Source organism: Hyperolius riggenbachi, chromosome 12, assembly GCF_040937935.1.
Source record: "Hyperolius riggenbachi isolate aHypRig1 chromosome 12, aHypRig1.pri, whole genome shotgun sequence".
Classification (NCBI taxonomy): Eukaryota; Metazoa; Chordata; class Amphibia; order Anura; family Hyperoliidae; genus Hyperolius; species Hyperolius riggenbachi.
Genome location: NC_090657.1, coordinates 88,158,664 through 88,177,292, shown reverse-complemented (window position 1 = coordinate 88,177,292; position 18,629 = coordinate 88,158,664). Strand labels below are relative to the sequence as shown.

Below are 18,629 nucleotides of genomic sequence, written 5' to 3'. Positions count from 1 at the left end.
GTTTTGCTAGAGGGGCCCATGCTTTGTAGTTACGTCCCTGGCTGTAAGGAGATGGTGCTAGCCACTATGCCTCCGTGCTGCCCACCTGATACATCGCTTATAGGGCTTCAGCCACTCCTGGACCAGGACCTCACTTCTGTAGCCTATACAATAAGGTTCATCTAGTTATAGACATTAGAAGGAGGCCTGTTGTATAGACGCAATCTAATCAGACTCAAGTCCTTCAGTCTGCCCCCTGTCACATCACTGACACAAGCAGGAACATTCAGTTCCGTGTATGCCATGGAGACAGGGGGGTGCACTGTACATAGCAACTGCTAGTTCGATTGTTTTATATCAGGGGAAAACAATAATAATTGGACAATATTTTGTAACCTCCCCTTCGGATGAAGCAGGTGCTTTTGGCGCGCAGAGCTCACCGGCGGGTGCCAAAACCAGGCGCCCCATAGCAGAAATGTTATGCTGCGTGAGGTACGTAAGGGTAATTCGGGGCTCCGGTGGCGGTTGTGACAACTCGGAGGGGGAATAGTATTTAGCGCTGCTGATGAGTTTTGCGGCAGCAGGGAAAGCCGTAATGCGGCCTACCCTGCGCTCAACTCACCAGCGACGTGACAACACATACGCCCTGCGCACCCCTCCTACTACTGTATGTCAATCAGCTGGCAGTGCTTGTGACAGACCTACACACTTAATGAGCACTCTTCAGCACAGGTTGCCCACACTTCCCTGTGCGTACGTGAAAAAATGGTGCCATTGAAATATTGTTCCTCCCCATAGACCCTGAACAAGCATACGGCAAATCAGGTAATCTGACTCAGCTTTTGCTGGATTGGCCATATGCTTGTTCCTGGGTTTTGACTCAGACACTGCTCATGCCATAAGATCTACAAGATTGCCAGGCAACCTGTTTTGTTTACAAGGACATAAATATGGTAGTCTCCATATCCTTCTCACCATGGGTTTCCTTTAATTTACAATGGGATGTGCTTGAAGTGAGAAGCTTTGCACTAAAATATTCTGTCTACAAAGGATTCCGTATGTCTGCTGGTGAGAAGACGTGTCACTTTAAATGACAAATCATTGGCAAAATGTCTTTCATTCTCTATAACAGTGCTGTCCAACTGGCGGCCCGCGGGCCGCATCCGGCCCGCCAGGCCACCTGCTGCGGCCCGCTCGTCTCCCTGGGATGCAGGCATGGCTTGCGCTATGGGCGCCATGCCTGCTCCCTCTTATTGTGTCCCCGCTGGCCTCTCCGGTGTCCCCGCTGGCCTCTCCTATGTCCCCCTGCTGCCGCTGCCTCTCCTATGTCCCCCCGCTGCCGCTGCCTCACAGATCAGACCTCACAGATCGTGGCGACTGATGTAAACAGAGGGCGCATGGTACCCGCACGGAGTACGTCACATGCGGAAGTGAATCATTAGTCACTTCCGCATGTGACGTTCTGCCGCGCGGGTGTCATGCGCGCGCTCTGCTTGCTTCAGTCGCCGCGATCTGTGAGGTCTGATCTGTGAGGCAGCAGCGGCATCGTCAGCGGGGACACCGGAGAGGCCAGCGGGGACACCGGAGAGGCCAGCGGGGACACAGGAGAGGCCAGCCCCAGAGGTAACGGGCTCGCTACTGGTGGGGGCACCTGTCACTAGCTGGGGGGGCTCCTGTCACTATCTAACTGGGGGGGCTCCTGTCACTATCTAACTGGGGGGGCACCTGTCACTATCTAACTGGGGGGGCTCCTGTCACTATCTAACTGGGGGGGCTCCTGTCACTATCTAACTGGGGGGGCACCTGTCACTATCTAACTGGGGGGGCTCCTGTCACTATCTAACTGGGGGGGCACCTGTCACTATCTAACTGGGGGGGCTCCTGTCACTATCTAACTGGGGGGGCACCTGTCACTATCTAACTGGGGGGGCACCTGTCACTATCTAACTGGGGGGGCACCTGTCACTATCTAACTGGGGGGGCTCCTGTCACTATCTAACTGGGGGGGCTCCTGTCACTATCTAACTGGGGGGGCTCCTGTCACTATCTAACTGGGGGGGGCTCCTGTCACTATCTAACTGGGGGGGCTCCTGTCACTATCTAACTGGGGGGGCACCTGTCACTATCTAACTGGGGGGGCTCCTGTCACTATCTAACTGGGGGGGCACCTGTCACTATCTAACTGGGGGGGGGACACCTGTCACTATCTAGCTGGGGGGGGACACCTGTCACTATCTAGCTGGGGGGCACCTGTCACTATCTAAGTGGGGGGCACCTGTCACTATCTAAGTGGGGGGCACCTGTCACTATCTAAGTGGGGGGCACCTGTCACTATCTAAGTGGGGGGCACCTGTCACTATCTAAGTGGGGGGCACCTGTCACTAAAGGGGCATTCTGCTTATTTATGTGAAATGCTGTCTATTTATGTGCCTCATGACTGCTGAATTTGTCTTGTTGGGGGCCTCATGATTTGTTGGGGGCATCACGATTGCTAAATTTGTCTTGTTGGGGGCCTCAAGATTGCTGAATGTGTCTTGTTGGGGGCCTCATGATTTTTTGGGGGCCTCATGATTGCTAAATTTGTCTTGTTGGGGGCATCATGATTGCTGAATTTGTCTTGTTGGGGGCCTCATGATTTGTTGGGGGCCTCATGATTGCTGAATTTGTCTTGTTGGGGGTCACATGATTGCGAACTGTGAGACTATGGAAAAGCTGAATCGTCATCATGAGACAATAGCATTAAACCTACTTTTTTAGCTTTTTAAAACGGAAAATAAAACTGTGAGGTTCTAAAAAAAACCCCACATTTTTCAGGAGTAGGATGGATGAAATTGTTTATCTTCACAGTTTATTTTCAACTTGGATTTTCCATAATGTTCATGTATGAGTTAAAACGTTTGTATGTAGTTTAAATTGCTGTTGCCACTTTGCGATAAGTGACTTTTGGGTTGCAGTTTGGACACTCGGCCTCCAAAAGGTTCACCACCACTATCCTAATCTAATGTCCCACATTGCTAAGTTCATGTAAATTTGTCTCCACCCGTGGCCACACCCGCATTCTGGTCCATGGCCACACCCATTTTTCGGCGCGGCTGGTACCCTCGTGTTTTCTGGCGCACTACGCGCGCCACACAACTTCACTATTATTTTAAATTGCATTTTGTGCAAAGTGCTGCCAATCTAATTATCCTTTAATTGCATTTTTTCCGGGGGGGGGGGGGGGGGGGGGGGCCTGCGGCTCTAGCAAGAACCTTCGGCCCTCCACCATGGGGTCTGAAAAAAAAATGGCCCTCCATGCCCATGAAGTTGGACAGCACTGCTCTATAACGATGTGAAAAGATTTCCTAACACTCTTCAGAAAGTTAGTCCCACATTCAGATTTGACATTAGAACTGGAAGCAATTAGGGGCATATTGTACTAGTGGGCATGGATGTTTGTAGGTCTGTTTACAGTTACTGGAATTTACAAAACATTGCTAGAAGAAAAGGTAATGGAAGAGATTGGCAGATAAGGCCGTACCAGATGTGTTTTTAGATAATCAAGCAAGTTAGTGAGCAAAGTGGGCCACGGCTGTAACCAGTTTACTTCAAGGACTAAAAAGAGGTTAATATTTACCTTTGTAATTACCGAAGTAAAACACTTTAAGGAAAAAAACAACACATAAAAGAAGAACTCCGACTAAACTGGGACAATGCAGAAAAACAGGTTTTCAACCTGCTTTGTGTCCGCATCACAGAAATCCAACAACTGTATCGGTTCTAGACAGAGGATAGAGGCAACCCCTCCCTCACGTTCGCCCCCCCCCCCCCCCCCCACCCTTGATTTGGAATGATCGCACAGCACCTGACAATTTACTCTGCATCATTTAAGGTTCTCACATGACATGCTGCAGCGTAACACAATAGAACGCTGGCTGGCTGTGAGTCGGTAACAAACTGCTCATTCTCAGCCACTCCATTCCTCCTCAATCAGGACAGCAGTACCACCTCCTCCCTTCTGCCGGGGCAGTGCTTTTCAGCGCTGCTAGATTTGGGCGCAGCCGGCGCCTCCACAGACTAGAATAGGAATTACTTCTATCAGGCTCTCAGTGAGTAACGTCTGCGCCGTCAGAAGACAGAGCCAAAGTTGCTTTTAAAACATAATAATTCGGCCTCCAGCAATCGCTGGAAGCCGAATTATTTCATTCCCTCACTATCCATGGCGGCCTGGAGGGGGAATAGTAATTAACACGGCCCGGACTTGTGCAGAAGCAGGATCAGCCATATACCGGCTGAGCTTTGTCCAGCGCCCAAGTCTACCGGCGCCGATTTCATATGTATGCCCTTCTGCTGTGCATGGCAAAGCAAACACTGCTGCTCTCCTGCCTCCCCCTCCTCACTCACCGTCAGACTCCTCACACAGCACAACAAGCTGCTTTTCCCCAATGATGACCTCTTCACCTCGCTCTCCTCTCGCTTCTCCTCCCACTCTGACTGCATGCTGTTATCCTATCATTCTAGGACACCAATGGACTGTTTTACTAAGGTTCTCTAGGACTGGAGAACACAAGTAGCGTTGTCTAGGTTTATTAAAACGTATCTTCTGTTAGGCAGCAAGAGTTTTTAACCCACATTTGGGTCATATCAGACTACTGCGAGCAGTTAGTAGTTCTGTGATTGCAATGTAATAACGAATAAGTTGTCCTTTAAAAAAGTCTTGCTGCATTCAACTACAATCACCCAGCCACCAGTTCACATGCTTTTCAACCAATTTGCAGCTTGCACTACACTAAAGAAATGGCTCACAGTGCTCACAAATGTTCGTAAGTGTGAATGGTGCTATTGAATCTTTAAGGCTTCTTTCCCACCAGGACGTTGCGTTTTAGGGGACATTATAACGTGCCCCTAACGCAACGCCTGGTGGTGCTGGAGGAAGACGCTACCAAGAGCTGCGTTATGCAGCTCTTGGTGCGCCTTTTTTGTGCTGTGCGATGGTGAGACCACGTGATCCGCATCACGTGGTCCTGCCAGCCAATCGCCGCACAGAGCGGCCGCTTCAGGAAGTAAACACTGCACGTCACAGTGCAGTGAATATTAATTAGCCATGTGGCTGACCGCGGAGGAGGAGGGGAGACCTCCTCCTCCAACATCACTGAGCATGTGCGCACAGTATAACGCACAGCATGCAGCACTTTCTTTTAACTTGTTGCGTTACAATGTAACGCAACGTGGGCACTGTGAACAGCCCATTGATTTTTCATTGCTGTGCGGTAAGCTGCGTTACAGGCTGCACTAACGTGCGCCAGTAACGTCCCACTGTGAAAGCAGCCTAAAGTGGACCTGAACTCTTGCACAGGACAGACAAACATAAAGAAATGCACACTGTATGAATTTAGAGAGTTTAGCTTGTCTAATTCCCTCTCATCTGTGACTAATTGCAAGTGTAATTTGATCTCTCAGTTGTGCCAGCTGGCAGCCTCAGCAGAGCAGCTAATTTGTAAACACAGGATGTTAACCCTATGCCTGTTTCCATAAGAGCAGGAAGTAGACACACTGCAGATTTATTGCAGGATTTGTATCAGCTGTAGCATAGAAATGTTTTTCTTTAAAGAGACTCTGTAACATTAAAAAGATCCCCTGGGGGGTACTCACCTCGGGTGGGGGAAGCCTCCGGATCCTAATGAGGCTTCCCACGCCGTCCTCTGTCCCACGGGGGTCTCGCCGCAGCCCTCCGAACAGCCGGCGACTGTACCGACTGTCAGTCCAATATTTACCTTTGCTGGCTCCGAACTACACGGAAATACCCGATCTCATTCGGGTCCGCTCTACTGCGCAGGCGCAGGAAACTTGCGCCTGCGCAGTAGAGCAGATCCGACGGCGATCGGGTATTTCCGTGTAGTTTGGAGCCGACAGCCGTCAGAGCGCCTGCGCAGGAGCCAGGAAGGTAAATATTGACGTCACCGCTGCACGGACTTCACGGAGGGCTGCAGCGAGACCCCTGACGGATGGAGGACGGCGTGGCAAGCCTCATTAGGGTCCGGAGGCTTCCCCCACCCGAGGTGAGTACCCCCCAGGGGATCTTTTCATGTTACAGATCCTCTTTAAGGCTGCTTTCACAGTGGGACATTACCGGCGCACGTTAGAGCAGCCTGTAACGCAGCCCAACTCACAGTAATGAAAAATCAATGGGCTGTTCACAGTGCCCATGTTGCGTTACATTGTAACGCTGCACGTTCTATGACAGTACAGCATGCTGTGCTTTATATGCGGTTTTAGCCGCGTTAGACTATTTGCACATGCTCAGTAATGTTGTTTTATCGTTTTTTATGTGCAGGATAGGAGGAGGGGAGAGTCGCTATTTTGCCTAGCCACATGGCTAATTAATATTCACTGCACTGCAATGCTGGTTCTCTTCCTGCTAGCAATGATTCATATGAATCATTCTCTGCCTGCTAGCAATGATTCATATGAATCATTCTCTGCCTGCTAGCAATGATTTATATGAATCATTCTCGGTTCTCTGCCTGCTAGCAATGATTCATATGAATCATTCTCGGTTCTCTGCCTGCTAGCAATGATTCATATGAATCATCGCCGGTTCTATCGAACGAAAACGGCGCACCAAGAGCCGCATAAGGCGGCTCTATGTAGCGTCCACCTTTAGCACCACCATGTGTTGCGTTAGGGGAGCGTTATGCGACATTAACGTCCCCTGCAACGCAATGTCCCACTGTGTAAGAGCCCTAAATGTTATTATGCTAAATGTTATGAACTCAGGTCCGCATTAAAAATGCATTCAATTTTAAAAACATGCAGAAATGTATACAGTATGAAAGCCCTAAATAGCAGGCAATTTTTAATTAAAGCAGTCCAGGTTTGCTGGATCAAGTTATTATATTCCCATCGGAGTTGCCATGGTAATTCAGGCGTAAAGCCCAGAAAGGACACCTGTGACCACAGTGCCTGGTGACTACAGTTATGTGTATCTGTCACAATCGCACTTCTGCACAGCACATGAAGCACAGCAATAAGCAGGCACAAACACTTTCATTCCAGTGCAGGAGACTTGGGGGCAGCCAGAGCCACCATAGGCCGTAATAGGAATTACTGCTATAGCGGCGCACAATGAGTAACTTCGGCGCAGTCAGATAACAGAGCTAAAGGTACTTATAAAACACTATAATTTGGCCTCCAGCAATTGCTGAAAGCCGAATTATTTCATTCCCCACCATCCATGGCGGCCTGGAGGGGGAACAGTATTTAACGTCGCCGGGGACTTGTGCAGCAGCTAGATAAGCCAAATACCGGCTGTATCCTGTGCCCAAGTCTCCTGGCGGGCGATTCCTCTCGTACGCAGCAGGGATACCTGGCTTCTGGCATAACCCAAGTAAAGGATTCATTCATTCTTTATTGCAATGTCTATGTTTTAAAGCACACCTGAAGTGAGAGGAATATGGAGGCTGAAATATTTATTATCTTCTAAACACTTAAAGGGGTTCTGTGGGGGTTTCTGAAGAGAAAAACTACCACTTACCTGGGGCTTCTATGAGCCCCATGCAGCGGTAATGTCCCACAACGTCCTGCTCCCATCCGCCGTTCCCCGCAGCCGGCACCGGGCTATTATTCGCCTGACATACAGACGAATAATGCGCGTTGCCGTGCCTCCGCTCGCGTCATCTGAGGCTTACTGCGCAGGCGCAGTACAACGGAGCCTTGTACTGCGCTTGCGCAGTAAGCTTCTGATGACGCAGGCGGAAGCGAGCGGGTGCGCGGCCACTTTAGCGCAGCCGCAGTTGGATCCCATGCCGCTTAGACCTTGGCCGGCGGCGGAGAACGGCAGGACGGCGTGGGACATTACCGCTGCACTGGGCTGATAGAAGCCCAAGGTAAGTGTCCGTTTTTCTCTTCCACAACCCCCCCACAGAACTCCTTTAAGAACCACAAGCTTGAAACCCCCCCCCCCCCCCCCCCCCAGTGACCAGGCCATTTTTTTTTTAATGGCTTGCTGCAGAGTCAAACAACCATGCACACAAATGCCCACCAACAGAGGTTTCCACCCTCCCTCCCCCACCAGCCAATGACAGCGATCGGCTGTCATAGGCATCGGCCTATGAGAGCCTATTGCTCTTAAGCCTCCCCAGGTGACAGCCGAGTGACACAGCTGTCCCCAGTACAGCGCTGCTGTACATCGCAGCGCTGTACAATGTACATAGATGGCGATTTCACCGTCTAACAGTCTCCTAGCAGTGGTCGCCGCTGGGAGACTGATGGCGGAGTGTTGTCAAGATCTCCTGCAAAACCCCGCCCCCAGGACTTGACACCAATTGGCGTTACACGGTCCTGCGTCTGCCGCCCTCCCGACGCCAATTGACATTAGGCGGTCAGGAGGGGGTTAAACAATGCACGTTGCCTGGCTGGGCAGCTGATCCTCTGCCTCTAATACTTTTAGCCGTAGACCCTGAACATGCATGCAGATCAGGTGTGTCTGACTCAAGTCTGACTGTATTTGCCACATGCTTGTTTAAGGTGTGTGATTCAGACACACTTTCATTGGCTCACATTGATCATAGGGTCAGGAACCAATGAAATCGGCTCCAGACCGGCTCACATAGCTCTGCTGTCAGTCATAGCAACAGCAAAGCAAGTGAGCTTCAGTGATGAGAGAGTGCGGCACGATCGGCGGTAGCGGTGGGTCTAAGCGGAGAGTAGTCGGTAAGTTTTTTTGGTACCAGCAGTCTCTGGTTCTTAAAGAGTACCCAAGCCGAAGTTTGAGTGCAACATCAGATACTTGCCTAAAGAGAGGGAATCCTCTGGATCCTATTGAGGCTTCCCTCCCTGCTTTGCTGTTCCCACATCGCTGAGCCGGGCCCCCACAAGATTAGTGACAATGCATTATCTTTAATCATTTCAGGCTGCACACAGGGTTGCCACCTCATCCCTTTAAATACAGCCACATCTAAGTTAAAAGGTTGTGGGTCTACTTACACATAATCAGTGCCTAAACTGCATCTAACTAGCCACAAGGCATGTATAATTTATATGTGCCATTATTTAGAGGGATCAGGTGGCAACCCTGGCCGCACAGCTCTTCCTGCTCCAGCGTGGTCGCACAATAGCCGACCCAGCCTGCCCGTGCATGTGCAGAAAGCGGGAGCCGCGGGCTCCGTGGTACTGCGCATACATGGGTGGGCTTGCGTAGCTACTATGTGACCCCGCATAAGGAAAAAGACCTGTGCAGCTCTGACGTGGAAAGGGGTAGCGCTGAACAACAGGGGGCTGTAGATCAGCGAGGGAAGCCTCAGAAGGATCCTGAGGCTTCCCTCTCTTAGGGTGTGTTTGCGATTTTGATCCTGAGCTTCGGGATTACTGTAAGCGGCCAGAGACTGCTGGTACGCAAGTGGTTAAAAATTTCTTATTGTTGTTTGCAAACTTTCTAGATCTGACAACTCTGTAAAAATGCCTATGTGAAACTTTTGTTTATCGAAAATCAACTGAGCAAAAGGACTACTTACTTACTAAAACACCATCACGCTTTTGACAATGACAACAATTTCTGAAGGCTTGTAGCCTTTTGGTACAAAGAACAGAAATGCAGCTATGAATGGCAGTGTAAGGACCATTCAGCAAGAAGCACACAAGCAGAGCATTTATAAGGAAAAGTTCTAATGATGCTGTGGGAGGGTTAGCAGTGAATGTGGGATTATGAGGCTCAGTTAGGGGATGTGTTATGCAGAGCAGCCTGCAGAAGGGTTACATGTGGAAGCTGCTGGTACTCAGGTGCTATCTGCGCAATGATGCTGGCTTGGATCTGACTCACACATTGCAGCTTCGGCTAGCAAATAGCTCATCACGTCTACTGGGACGGTTCACTGGACAGCACAGCAGTATGCAAGAGCTCATGCTGTGATGACAATTTATGTGGCAGTACGTGTAGAACAGAATTTTGCCTTCTTAAAACAGAAGGTATTTCCAATTATTCAGGCTGGAGTGAGCATTTGAGGCATCCCACAGTGTAAGGACACTGTGGGACATCTCAATGCGGCCCTCCTTGCCATTTTATGTGGCTCTCTATCAAATAAACAGTTCTTCTGTAAGCCCCACATACCTGTACTGTGTGGCAGAGAGAGACACACAGACAAGAACACAGAGCTGCTGATGATGATTATTTACACACATTTGAAGCAATCTTTCTGCTTTCTATCGCTCTGAACAGATTCCAGTCACAACCTTAGAGCCAGGGAAGATTGTTTCTGTATGCTGGATGTGCTGGGCACAGTTCTCCATAGTAATGCCCACTGTGAGAAACTGTTCTCTGTAAATGTCATTTTCTTCATATAAAGATGAAAAAAGCCTATGCATTGCTATTTGCTAGTAATTAATGGAAACGTGTGGCATTTAGAATTTTAGATTACTTTGATAGTTGTCCTTTAAAGTCACAACGCAACATTACAAAGCAACGCACCAAAAAAGTGGTAATGTACATTAACCACTTAATGACCGCCTAACGCCGATAGGCGTCGGCAGGTCGAAGTGGTGTTTCCATGGCGAGCGGCCATTCCATGTCAGTTCACAGAGGGTGTCTCCGTGAACAGCCTGCAAGCCTCCGATCGCGGCTCGCAGGCGAAATGTAAACACGCGGGGAAGAAATCCCCTGTGTTTACATCATACGGCGCTGCTGTCGCAGCAGCGGCGTAAAGGAGATCGGCGATCCCCGACCTCTGATTGGCTGGAGATCGCTGCGTCCGATAGGCTAAAGCCTATTAGAGGCGGTACAGGACGGATCGCCGTCCTGTGCCGCCCACTGTGACCAGGAGAGGGAGGGAAGGAGAGGGAGGGGGGAATAGCGGTGCGGAGGGGGGGGCTTTGAGGATCGGCGGCGATGAGACCCCCCCCAGCAGGACATCCCCCTAGAGGGGAAAAAAGGGGGGGGGAGTCTGATCGTCCTGCAGCAATCCTGATCTGTGCTGCGGGCTGGAGAGCCCACACAGCACAGATCAGCCAATACAGCCCTGGTCCTTAAGTGGTGAATGCTAAGTTACTGTTGCATTAAGTAGGTACAGTAAAGCATACAGGCAATGAAACGTATGCTTTCCTATACCTGATAACATGTGCGTTTTGAGGTAACCACTGCAGCAGTGTGTTACAATAACGCTACACGTTACAATGCGATGCATATACTATTAATTGCAGTACGGTCAAATGCGTTATAAAACTAACGCACGAATGCAACGTCCCAGTGTGAACCTAGCCTCAAATGTGCATCAGGCAGTATGCAGTGCAAAAGAAAGACAGCACACTGCCTACTGTGTTAGAAGTAAATGGGTGAAAAAGAAGCTTCAGCAGTAGACTTGCATCACTGACAACAGGTGTTCCCATCTCCACTGAGGTGGGAAAACATTCTAGCCTGTCACTTCTACAGCTTGCTCCTGCTAACACAGCTACAACGAGGAGTCACAGCACCAATGAGATCAATGTGAGGCTTCCCAGAACAATATACAGACAGTGCCGAGACAAAAACCCAGCAAATCTGAATTATTCATGCCAGCTTGGCACCACAGGAAATTGTTCCTTCCAGTAATCACTATTACCATCATAGCTCTGAGCTCATACGATCAACTGCTAAGAGATACTGATAGTGGACAGAAGCATTCGCATGCAGGGAGAGACAGATGTGATAAAGATACCTGAAGGAGCCTGTTGCCTGGATGTAATGCCAATATTCTGGCCATAGATACCAAGCTGAGTCACACATTGTGAGCGGATATACAGAATAAGGGCTGGGACACACTAGAATCGCTAGCATTGTGTGTAAGCGCTTTACAGGTGATTGCAATAGCAATTTCCAGCAATTAACTACCTCAAGACCGCATCACGCCAATGGGCGTGACCACGGTGGCAGCTCCAGGACGCCGAACGCCAATTGGCGTCAAGTCCTGGGGCCGGCTACTGCAGGAAATCGCGCGCAGGCCGAAGTGGTAGCGATTTATAAAGAGAGTCATCGATTTGTCAGCAATTTCATAGCATTTGTGATTCTCAATTTAATTGGCGGGTTCAAAAGCACTGTGCTTCTGGGGAGTCCCAGCACTTTAAATGGAATCTGAAGTGAAAATAAACTTATGAGATGATTAATTGTATGTGTAGTACAGCTAAGAAATAGAACATGAGTACATTAGTACACATTCTGTGTTTACAAATTAGTTGTGTCTGCCGAGGACTGACGCATTTATGTGGTGATACAGCTGAGAGATCAAATTGCACTTGGGATTACTTGAAGATGAGAGCGAATTAGACAGGCTCTTCTCTCTAAAAACACACAGGGTGCATTTTTATCGGTTTTCCTTGTGCCTCGTGCAAGAGTTCAGGTCCACTTTAACAATGGAAAAACTACCAAAATCAAGACTATGTTTTTTCAAGAACTTTATCTTATAACATTTTTTTGTTGGATTAGACCTTTAAAAAAAGAATGCTTTAACATTTGAACATATTGACAGTTCTGTTTGTATATCTTTTTCTGTCCTTGTTAGATTCCTTGAAGCCGCAATGAGAGCATTGGTCGTCACTCACAAGGATAATGCTGAGATAACGTTGCCAGCAAAACAAACACAAACGCAAAAATAATAAATGTGTGTCTGCGGTGCTGTCCACCGACTGACAGTTCTTGTAGTGTTTGCAGTAACAGAATACATATTCTGGACACACTAGGAAGCTGGATCACAATCAGTCACTCCTCCAGTAGGCAGTGTGTTGTCACAACAATGTGATGAGGGCATGGAAGGTTTACAAATGAAACACCTGTCTGAGGGACTGTACTTACACAGCAGGCAGAGGACAGCTGCTAAACGTACAGTATGTTTATATAAGCTGTATTTTGCTTAAGAGCTGCTATATCTGATGAATAGTTTTGTTCTGTACTGAATTTAAATGGATTTTAAAGCAACCATGCAGCTAAAGTGAAACTCCAGACTAAAAATCTACTCAGCAGCAATGAAAAGGCTTGGTGTTTCTTTAAAGAGGAACTTCAGCCTAAACAAACATACTGTCATTAAGTTACATTAGTTATGATAAATAAAATAGATAGGTAATATAATCTCTTACCCACCCTGTTTTAAAAGAACAGGCAAATGTTTGATTTCATGAAGGCAGCCATCTTCTTGGTTGAAAGGAGGTGACAGGGAGCATGAGACACGGTTCCAACTGTCCTGTGTCCTGAGCACCTCTCTCAGTTGCTAGGCAACGTGAATAACAACATAGGAAATCCCATCATGCTCTGCACAGCATCAGGGGAAAAAAGCCCGGGCAGTTTTCTTTGATGGGTGGAGCTTAGCTAAAAATACAGCTAAAAATGATGCTTTGGTAAGAAAAACAAAGTTCTGAGGCTGTGAAACTGTTAAAGAAACACCAAACCTTTTCAGTTCTATGAGTAGATGTTTAATCCGGAGGTTCACTTTAACAGTTTCACAGCATCAGAGCTTTGTTTTTCTTACCCATGCCTCATTTTTAGCTGCGCAGAAGAAAACTGCCCAGGCATTTTTCCCCTAAAGCTGTGCAAAGCATGATGGGAATTCTGATGTTATTCTCGTTCTGCTGTTTTGGTGCAAATTTGTTTTTTTTAAATTTGATATTCGAAGCCTAGCGCACGCAGCTGGGAGAGGTGATCAGGACGCAGGACAGTTGGAACTGTCTCGTGCTCCCTGTCACTTCCTTTCAACCAAAAAGATGGCTTCCCCCATGAAAAAGATGGCTGCCCCCATGAAATCACAAACATTTGTCTGTTCTTTTAAAACAGGGTGGATAAGAGGTTATATTACCTATTTTAATTAACATAACTAATGTAACTTAATGACAGTATGTTTGCTTAGGCTGAAGTTCTCCTTTAAGCACCCTGTGATTTAGCCCTTCTTTCAGTAATGTGCCACATTCTATTTACAGGGCACATAACTGTGCTCACCACCAAGTCAGTACCCTGGAACTAGCATGTGATCTGTAAAGCTCAGTACCCACGGCCAGATCGGGGATCTCCGCCAACAAACGATCGTTCCCTGATCCATCTGGCCAAATTGACAAGCATCGTTAGTGCTGTCATAAACAAACAGTGAAGATCAGAATGATCCTCAGCGATTTATTCCAATATGGTGGTCGTTTAAGGACGAACGATTGCCCCAGGTGAGGTGCATCGTGAAACACCTTTAACAAATGTTTCAGTTAAATGATGCTGCACGATATCACGGCAAAAATTATTAGTCATGAAAAATAATTAGCAAAAATCACATCGTGGGTACCTTATTCACACTTACTAATGCATTCACATGCAAGTGTTTTGGTGCATAACATTTGCATTCATGCATTTTTCTGTTCACGTGCGCTAAAATGCACACGGTCTTTGAAAGAAAAGCACATGCCATTTTTGTTTTCACCAGGAATGGAAAAATGTATTCGATGTGAACGAACCCACTGATTAACATGGGTTGTCATTTCTAATGCATTTCCATATTGTGAAAAAAAACCATTAGCAAACCTCAGGCAAATATAAATGTAAAATGAATAGCTACCTGGTCATTCTTTAGGCTATTACACTCAGTGGCCCCTTCTTGTTTCCAACCTCCCCTCTGTGCATTCGCTGTAGCCCGTTGTGTCCACTCTGTGCACACATTTGTATGCACTTCTGCATGACTTTGCACAGCAGCTCACTGGGAGCATACACTGCAACTCTCAACCGTGGCTGCCATTCGTTCTGGAGCAGGATTCACCAGGGTCCGTGGAGTGAACAGATCATGCACCTCGCTGAGACTGGAACCATTTGGAGGTGTAAAACTGGCACTACAGCAGCAGTACGGAGGGGGTCCAGACATGGGAGGGGGCCACCAAGTGTCTGAGGACTACACTTTAAGTAACGGGTACACTTTAAGTGATGGCTGGTTCACTGTTTTGCAATACTATTTCTGGTGAAAAGAAGTCATTATAGTTCCTCTCCTGGTGACATTCAGAGTTCTGCTGAATGATTTTAGGTATCCCAAAGATATGCAACAGGGTCATAGACAATAAAGACCTGACAGAAACCCTTTTTTCATTATCCAGGAAGAAAAAAAGTATTGTTGTGCCCTAATGTGGCAGATTCATTCTCACTTTACACCTGTCATTGTGAAAGGGAAAATAAAAACATTCCTCAAGAAGTACAGTAAGTAGAAAATATAAACCCTACAGCATTGCTAAGAGTTCCACTCTATCTAAAACTTAAATACAAACCAGTTGAGCAGTACTGATCTCTGGGCAGAATACAGAAACTAAACTGTGGTAAGAAAAGTTGACAGGATTCCCCAGGGATTCTCTTTCTGGTCCCTGGTCCTCCTCTTCCAGATCAGACATCTCCAAACTGAGCAGTGAAGTTTGTGATGTCTCTATCCTGTGATGTCCATCTGTCACAGCATCCTTCCAGACTCTAGTCTGCTGATTTGGTAGTGACCCTGATGAAGCCATGTCATAATGACAATTATTGGAGGGGGCAAGGTAAGTGACCCACTTTGGTTCAGAGCTCTGGAAACTTCATCCACTGCTACCTCCGGGCTGGCTTAAGGCGCTTTGTCCATACACGGGTCCCACGTGATTGCCGGAGTAACGTGGGCGTGTGTGACGTATACCACGTGGGGCGCGTGTATGGATGAAGGACAGGGCCTAGAGCCAGAGGCGGACACGGAGAGGTAATGTATAGCGCACTGGGCAGGGCACCGGGAAGGGGGGGACGGCATGGATCATTAGGGGGGAAAGCGTTGGGGGTTTTGTCACATTCGTCACTAGTCCCGATATCACTCATCGTTACCGCCGCACACCCCACCGACCAAGACGGCAGGACATTTTGCAGCATGTCAGATAGATTAATGCCACCAATTTCAGCCCGAAACTAGTCACATCGTTGTTTGGGCATGCACTAGGATTCACTGATTTTCATCCAATTCTGATACAGCTGCCAAGTCGCTACATGTATGCCCACCTTGAGGGTACAACAGACCTAGATAAGAGGAGGGAGAGCAGAAGGAACTAGAGGGAGCCTTTCCTGTTGAGGTCGTTATCATCTTTTCTTCTCATAGGTTAGTTTTGTACATTGTTGACCATGGCTCTGCTTAAACAATTCGATTTTGGACTTTAAAGGAATACTGTAGGGGGGTCGGGGGAAAATGAGTTGAACTTACCTGGGGCTTCTAATGGTCCCCTGCAGACATCCTGTGCCCACACAGCCACTCACCGATGCTCCGGCCCCGCCTCCGGTTCACTCCTGGAATTTCAGACTTTAAAGTCTGAAAACCACTGCGCCTGCGTTGCCGTGTCCTCGCTCCCGCTGATGTCACCAGGAGTGTACTGTGCAGGCCCAGTATGGTCTGTGACTGCGCAGTAAGCTCCTGGTGACATCAGCGGGAGCGAGGACACAGCAACGCAGGCACAGTGGTTTTCAGACTTTAAAGTCTGAAATTCTAGAAGTGAACCGGAGGCGGGGCCAGAGCATATGTGAGTGGCTGCGTGGGCACAGGATGTCTGCAGGGGAGCATTAGAAGTCCCAGGTAAGTTCAACTCATTTTCCCCCGACCCCCTACAGTATTCCTTTAAGCATTTTTTCCATTGTTGTGTATAAAACAGTACTATAAGTCTTGACGTAAAACACAGTATGCTGTTGCGTAGCATGGAGTGGGCATATGAATAATGCAACATATGATAATTATTGTATTTTTAATTAAACACAGCACACAAAAGGCACAAGAACGTTTCATAACAAAAATGTGCAGTCATACATAACAAACAAGATTCTATTGTTACAGGTTACTATGCTACATTGTTCTACAAATCAAATATCCTATTTGAAACACCTCCTTCAGATGAGAAAGAAAACACAGTATTGGCAAATGTGGAGAGAGGTTTGAAGTGCTGTAGGTCTTTTACTGTAAAAAGCATGTATTATGGAAATTGTGTTTGTTAAGGTGATACATTGATACAATCTTGAGAGGGCTACCTAAAGTATGCATTCAAAGGATATACAATCATTTTTTTTACTGTTCTACTACATAAATTCGGTAAGGTTGTACAATCTAGATTGTATCATTAGTGGGCACCTAAACTGAGTCAACTTTTTAGCATAGTAGGAAGGAACTAATAAGTGGTCTTGGTGACTTACCTGAAGTTCACACCATGCCACTTCCACTGTAGTCTCTGTATCCAGACCTTTGTAAACCGTTTTAAAGGAACCTCTTCCAATCTCGATGTTAAATTTCAAGTATCTCCCATCTGGCGAGGTGGCCACGGCTTTGGTCTCGTTCTCCTCATTTTCTTCTTGCTCCCTTTTGTTTTCTACAATGACAGGTTTCTGGATGGGAGCTGCAGGTCGCTTGGGGCTGGAGGCTTCATCTTCAGACTCTGAGCTGAGATCTGCAATGCTGGTCAGTGTCCCCGGAGCTGGCAGCCCATCTGTTTGAGCACTGTATGACTGGAGACTGGAAGAACTAGAAGACTTCTCAGTGAGGGACTCAACTTTTTCTTCTAAAGATGAGGGCTCTTCTGGGGACCATGAAGAGAAAGAAGTCCCTGGAGGGTCATAGCCCAAAAGTTCCAACTGAGCAGAGCTTCTCCTGTTGAACTGGTAAGAGTTCCTTCTACCTCCCTCTCTGCCCGAAAGTCTTCTTCTTCTCAATTCTGCCAGAGAGGCCAACTCAGCCGGGTCTTCTGGTAGGTCTGAGCCAAAAGAGATGCCACAACCTGCTAAGTCCGCTTCTGTCTGGGACATGGCTTGGCTGGATGGGACCTCGAATGCAAACATCGCTCTTGAACCCACGGACGATCTTTCTTCTGAGATCAACACTGTACAGCCATACCTGGACTGCAAAACCTAATAAACTTAACAGATGCACACCAACTGTGAAAACAGTTAGCGCATGTTCTTATATCTAGCCATGGTGGAGGAAAGAGTCCAAGTGTGGCTTGTTGCAAAGTGACAGTCGTACACAGGACAAGGGGGGAATCAGCAGTCAGATGTAAGTCTTCATTTTCTCAGCAGACATTCCTGAAGGATAAAGTTGTGTAGTCTTGTAAATCCACTAAAGTATTACTTGCAGAGCAAGCGTCAGGAGCGCAGATCAATGTCCTGGTTTCTCTCTTCTCCCTCCTGCTTCTAAAGACACTGACAGCTCCAGCCGGTGCGAAAGGGAATCTGATCTTACATTCATGTGACTGCAGTGTGTGTGTATACTGAGTAGATAAAGCCAACCTTCTCTCCAGCTGAGCAACACCTCCCCTTGCCCAGCACCTCCCCTCTCCTGTCTCCTCCAGCTACACCACAGCTCTGAACATAGCTAAACAATACTACCTTCTCCTCCCCTATTTACATTACATACACCCCCCCTGAGAGGTTCACCCCTACCTCCCCATGAAACTGCACATGCTGTCTTCTCCATGACAGCCAGCTTGTGCAGAGAGTTACATAGGAAAGCTAATTATAGGTTGTATTAGATACAGTAGTGTGCATGATCACCTGATCAGGAGTTTATGATAACCAACAAAATCTATGGGGTCATTTAGAGTGAAGTAATGAGAGCACGGGCATATGCTGAACTTGTGATCCAACTCATCCTGTATATGTGATTTTCATACTCACTTAGGGCCCTTTTCCACTAGCAGTCGCTAGCGTTAACGCT

The 18,629-nt window shown here is 47.6% G+C and overlaps 1 protein-coding gene across 2 annotated transcripts in view; it reads right to left on the bottom strand.

The window, feature by feature from the left end:
• The window catches only part of WNK4 (WNK lysine deficient protein kinase 4), a 331,918-nt gene extending 313,722 nt beyond the window's left edge, over positions 1-18,196 (bottom strand). For both annotated transcript variants that reach the window (XM_068261897.1, XM_068261898.1), the window contains exon 1: positions 17,117-18,196. In XM_068261897.1, coding sequence (XP_068117998.1) covers positions 17,117-17,755 — 639 coding nt within the window. In that variant the 5' untranslated portion in view covers positions 17,756-18,196. The remainder of the gene's footprint in view (positions 1-17,116) is intronic.
• Positions 18,197-18,629: the final 433 nt, after the last annotated feature.